The sequence below is a fragment of the Martes martes genome (assembly GCF_963455335.1).
Source record: "Martes martes genome assembly, chromosome: 15".
Classification (NCBI taxonomy): Eukaryota; Metazoa; Chordata; class Mammalia; order Carnivora; family Mustelidae; genus Martes; species Martes martes.
Genome location: NC_137903.1, coordinates 55971050 through 55977072, shown reverse-complemented (window position 1 = coordinate 55977072; position 6023 = coordinate 55971050). Strand labels below are relative to the sequence as shown.

Here is a 6023-nt window from a genome sequence, read left to right as displayed (position 1 = left end):
TTCGGCTTCGCTTCAGATACCTTACAAGTTTCTCTTCAAAACAGAGACTGAAAGTGGGGTTACATAAGAGTCTCACTGTTGGTTTTTTTTTTTTTTTTCTTTAAATGCTCTTCCTCTTTCAGGACTGTTCGAGGCTACGTTTGCGTGCATGCGCACCAGCCAAAACTAACACCTTGAACTCAGAGTAGCCCGAAATGCCACCCTTTGTATATTTCAAGGAGGAATTTTCTGCACATCGCCGAGCTGTGTGCTTTAAGAACCTGTTTTCCTCAGGAGGAGGGCGGCATAAAATGAAAACAACACAGAAGCCCAAGGGGAGTGCGGCTCCGGTGTTGCCGGCCGCGGATGTGGGGAGACTTGATCCCGCGCCCCAAATCCCTGAAGTAGTTTGGGTCTCCATATTTCTTTCAGCAAAATGATGCTTCAACACCCAGGCCAGGTCTCTGCCTCGGAAGTCAGCGCGTCTGCCATCGTCCCCTGCCTGTCCCCTCCTGGGTCACTGGTGTTCGAGGATTTTGCTAACCTGACACCCTTTGTCAAGGAAGAGCTGAGATTCGCCATCCAGAACAAGCACCTCTGTCACCGGATGTCCTCTGCGCTGGAGTCGGTCACGGTCAGAGGCAGACCCCTCGAGATGGCCGTCACGAAAACCGAGGTGGGCTCCCCGCATTCTCTCCAGGTCTTTCCACGCTTTTCCACCGTACACCCCCCCAGGCCGGGCGTGCTCCAGGCAGGGGGCTGCTCAGAGTGTGGTGACGGTGTTCATCACGGCGAGGACCCCAGCAGCCAGCCTGGGGAGCCAGGACCAGCCAGCCGTGCTCACAGCCCCGGTGACAGCTTCCGCTCCGAGCGCACCCCTGTCTCCAACACTTGCACGCTTCCCCGTCGGGCGCTCTTCCGTCAGACACCCGGAGAGCTGGTTGCTGGCCGTGCGGCGGTGGCTCGAGGACCTCAGAGGGGAGGTCTTTGTGGGCTACTTTGTGGGCCTTTCCCTCGTGGATAAAAGACGGGAGTGTATCAGGCTTACTCATCTGCCATGGCCACTGTCTTTGGTCAAGGGGTAGCAGAACTGGCCAAGAAAGAACTGAGTTTAAAAGGAAGTTGGTTCTGGGTTTTCTCATAGGAGGTTTTGTAGAATCTTTATGATTCTATAAAAGGTCTGGTGGTAATAGTGACTCCGGCATAGGATTGAGCTAAGGCTTCAACGACATGGCGTTTGCTGGGGGTCTCGCTGATGGTCAGCACTCAGTGACTGGCCGCGGGGCTCCCCATGACGCTGCATCCGTAAGCCATCGTTAGAGGCATCGCCTGTGCTCCGTTAATGTCAGGATGTCATCATCGCCTTGTCTGCTACTGGACAGTGCAAGGTGGGCCATGGGACACACACGGAATTTTTAAAAATTCTCTAAATACCTTGAGATGACGGGATGTAATGGGAAGTAGTAGGCTCCCCATAGAAGAAAGAAAAGCATTTTGCAAGGGTATTTGGAGAGTTCTTCAGAGGAAGAAGCAGATGTCCAGTGCAGAGGACAGCCAGTGACAGAATATCTCCTGCTCCGTGGCCGTACCCCTTAAAGCCACCCAGCTCATCCGCTGACTGTGTTTACTGTGTGACCTTCTGATTTTAGCTCAGTGTGACAAGTAGGTTCTTCTGCTGGGAAGCGAATGCACCAACTAAATCGTTGAAAATTCGGGTCCCCTTGTTTGCTATAATTCTCACCTGTGAAACCGATGGGCATGCGTGTGTTTGGGCAGCAGGACCCTGTTCCGCCAGGTCCCAGTCACCTCTGGGAAGGCGACAAGGGAGAATGAGGCGGTGCATCCCGGAGAGGACACAGGACAGGGAGCCAAAAGTCTGGGCTTACGCCCGAGCTTTGTAGCCTGCTGGTTTAGTGACCGTGAACTAGCGATTCCCGGGGCTCCCCGAATGCACTGCTGCTGGTCCCTCTGTGCCTCGTTTCCATGTCAGGACAGTCAGGAGATTGAACCGAAGGGTTCTTTAAGGCCTTTTCTGTCTCTGACAGTGTACGATTCTGAGATTTGCTCTACTTTCAAATACTTCCTCATATGAGAAAACCCTGAGTCCTCTCACCTACCCAAAAACACCTGTAGGGTTGTGTAGAGAGCACCACCATTGCTGAGTTGTTGATGAGGAACAGTGAGGTTAATATGATAGTAACTAAGGCTTACGTAGCGCTGACTATAAGCTAAGCACTGTGCAAAGCATTTGACTTTTATATATATATTCCTGCCAACACCATTAGATTGATAAGATTATTGATCGTATTTTACAAGTGAGGGAAACTGGGGCTCAGAGGAGGATGGTAAGTTGCCCAAGGTCGCACAGCTGGTAAGTGGTGAAGCTGGGATTCAGAGCCAGTTTAGTTTAAACTCAGATGTCTGCCTGTGTGGTCCTGGGGTCCGGGATGTAAAAGATAAAACTGGCCCTTGCCCTGCTTTCCCCTCGGGCTTTGTTTCTCTAAATCGTGAGGCCTTCTGTCTCCGTGCGAGCTAAGTCAGTGTCGTCAAAGCCAAAGGACTAGTAATAAGACGGATCTGAGGTGACTACGGTGCCCCAGGATTTCTCTGATTGGAGGTGTGGCTCCCTGGGGAGCCCTTTCCTGCCGTCCAGGGCAGCGACAGGCGGCACAACAAGGTCTGACGTGAGCAGCCTAGACCATCACCCACTCAAGCCCACCGTGAGTACTTCATCCCCGGCGGTCTCCAGCTTCTCAGCCAAGCCCCGCAGCTGAACTTTGTGGGTTCCCCATCAGTCAGGATCAGAGCCAACCTCCGGAGAGGACCAGATCCTAAAGCAGGACAGGGTCTTGTTCTCTGAGGACCCCCACGGCTGCCTCAGGGTGGGGCGCAGAGGAAGAGGTCGGTCGGTCTTGGCTGGCTGAGTCACTGGTTGGATCCTGGTCCCCGCCCACAGGGGGCACCAAGCCCCAGGCCGATAATGCCACTTTGTTTGGGGAATGTGCTTGGGTTCCTCTTTTCCGGGAGCTTGAGGGGCTTCTCTGGAATTCATGAAGGAGGTGCTTTCATACTCTGAGTGAAGACAGAGGTGAATGGGGTGCCCTGGGTCTCAAATCAAAGAAGAGGCAGGAGAGAAAAGGTGGCCGGCTAGCCGATGTTCCTGACGTCATTCCTAGATCCAGGGGAAAGGAAATGAAACAGAATCTGGTTCCTGCTCCAAGGGATTACAGTTGTGACTGATAGTTTTCAATCTGAATATCCCACTCATGTCAGAACCCAAATGTATTTTTTAGATAAGCTGAATTTTAACTGACTAGTATCGTCAATGTAATTTTTTATACTGTTTTTTTTTTAATTTTATTTATTTGACAGACAAAGATCACAAGTAGACAGAGAGGCAGGCAGAGAGAAACGGGGAAGCAGGCTCCCCGCTGAGCAGAGAGCCCGATGTGGGGCTGGATCCCAGGACCCTGAGATCATGACCTGAGCCGAAGGCAGAGGCTTTAACCCACGGGGCCACCCAGGCGCCCCAGTATTGTCAATGTAATTTTAACCAGCGGTTCTTCGATTTGCATTCTTCCTTTGCGAGTACGTGTGGAGAGGTTTCATGCAGGAGGCTAGGACTTGACTTCTTCAGCCCTCCTCGCGTGGAGGCTGTCCTGGTTCACCGTTTTTGCTGCGATGAAAGGCGGTGTATTTAAGATGGGTCGCATTTTCTGCCTCCCATGAAGCGTGCGGTCTCTTGAATTTTATAGGTAGCTCCTGAAGAAGACGAAAGGAAAAAGAGGCGTCGGGAAAGAAACAAGATTGCAGCTGCCAAGTGCCGCAACAAGAAGGAGGAGAAGACAGAGTGCCTGCAGAAAGTGAGTCCTCCCTGCAGCGCTGCGGGGGGGTGGGGGTGGGGGGTGGGGGTGGCGGCAGGCAGTTGGTCCTGGGATCGAGCCCCGGGGCCAGCTGGGATCGAGCCCCGGGGCCGGCTGTGCGCTGAGCCTGCTTGAGGATTCTCGCTCTCTGCCCCTCCCCCCACTTCCTCTCCCCCTCTCTCTCTCTCTCTCTCTCTCTCTCTCTAATAAACAAGTAAATCTTTAAGAAAGAAACAGAGAGAGAGAGAGTCGACCCAGCCTCACCCCCTCCTCCTGCTCATGCCTGCCCCCCACCAACCTCATGTTGCCATCACAAGGGGAGTCAGAAAGGCCCCTGCCCAGAAGGATGTGTAGCTGGTAGTGAGAAGGCCAGGTGCTGCAGGAGGGGGGACAAAGCTGTTAGCACGTCCAAGGGGATTCTGGGTGTAGAAGAAGCAGGTGTGTGAATTAAAAACCACAGCTTGTCCGCTGCCCAGATTCCCAGCAGGCCTGGCCCGTCCACACACGTCCGGCAGCTTCCAGGCTGCGGGATCTGTCGGCCCAGCCACAGACGCCCCCCTCGCCCGTTTTACCGAGAGAAGGAAGCTGCCAGCTCTCATCGGCTCAGCATGAAAAGCCTTTAATTGATCCCTTCGAACAAGTGATTTCCTTAATCGGCAAGCAGTGGTTACACTCTCTCTTTTTTTTTCTGGGTGCTTGTGTGTTCTCAACTCCCGCCCTTCTCAGCTCATCCCGTGGTCCGAGCTCCCCGCCGCGCTCTGCCGGCTCCCCTTCTGCAGGGAGAAGCGCAGGCAGGAAGAGCATCTCCGGGCAGGTGGGGTGGGCCCTGGCACGGTCCTTCCCGTGCCTGTGTCCCCTCCCCCGAGTGTGGACAGGCCAGGGCAGAGTGTCCGCCAGGGGTCTGCAGGTCCCCAGGGGTTCTGGTGATGGCTTCAGGGAGGCAGGGAAAACGGAGACATTTCGTGTGCTGCCTTGTACGTTTCTTTTGGGGAGATGAACTTCTCACTGACATTAGTGGCTCAGGAAAGAGTAAGCACCACGAGTGTGCATTTCTTCCCAGCGCTCGGGGCCCTCGCGGGTCCAGGAGGGCTGCGCGTGGGCCCTTGGACTGCCACAAAGGAGTTATCTGAGCCATTGGTTCGTTGCCGTGAGAGTCACAACCCGCACTCAACTGTGAGTGGAAACTCGAGGGCGTCTCTGAAGAAGCCTCCAAGTTCAAAGGCTTCCCCAGGATCTGGATTCTTCCAGACCTGATGCCGCTGTCCCAGCTTTGTGGCGACACTGTCCCCGGGGAGCCCACCGCACTCCCTCCCTGAGGGCCGTTCCCAGCCCGATGAACCCTGACGGCGGTGACCTCCAGCGCCCCGAGGCCAGCCTCTCTGTACTGGAACCTTGGCTCCGTCCCCAACACTTCTGTTGCTTATCCCCCAGGAGTCGGAGAAGCTGGAGAGTGCGAACGCCGAACTGAAGGCCCAGATCGAAGAGCTCAAGAACGAGAAGCAGCATCTGATATACATGCTCAACCTTCACCGGCCCACGTGCATTGTCCGGGCTCAGAACGGGCGGACTCCAGAAGATGAGAGAAACCTTTTTATCCAACAGATAAAAGAGGGAACATTGCAAAGCTAAGCCATCGTGGTATGGGGGCAACTGGGGGTCCTCATTGAAACCTTCTGCATCCCGAACCCTGAAGCCATTGGAGATCTGACTTCCTGTGCCCCTCTCGCATCCCAAGCCGTGAAGAACCGTCGAGGCGGAAGAGCCCTGGGTAACTCGGCTGGGCCTTTCCTCTCTGCACCAGAGTGGACACTGGACCAGGACGAGGGCATCTTTTTGTCTCAATGCCAGGATTTAGGCCTTGACGTGCTGGCTATTCTTGGATGCTGCAGAGGGGCCCCGGTCAGGGTCCTGCCCACCTGCTGCCTGGATTCTACCAAGACCAGGACTCTCACCATTAGGACTCATGCTGAAGAAGTGTCTGGACCTTGGGTGGATGGAGTGGGGCCACGTCCTGCGCTGCCACGGCCACGGCCACGCACAGGGGACACGGAGTGAGAATGGCGTTTAGCAACGCTGTGCAATGGTCAGGGATGTGCTTTCTAGCAAACCTGCTATGAGGCACCGCAATTACTGTGTGCAAGGCAGCGCTGTGTCCAAGCTAGGCATTGTGCTCTCCTGATG

General features: G+C 54.7%; 1 protein-coding gene across 1 annotated transcript; it reads left to right on the top strand.

Annotated features, from left to right (window-relative positions):
• Positions 1-415: 415 nt before the first annotated feature.
• LOC308356093 (cyclic AMP-dependent transcription factor ATF-3-like) lies at positions 416-5471 on the top strand (the record flags this gene model as incomplete). Its single annotated transcript, XM_080824787.1, has 3 exons — positions 416-655; positions 3735-3842; positions 5274-5471. The coding sequence occupies 3 exons, from the start codon at positions 416-418 to the stop codon at positions 5469-5471; spliced, it is 546 nt and encodes a 181-aa protein (XP_080680913.1).
• Between the last annotated feature and the right edge of the window lie 552 nt (positions 5472-6023).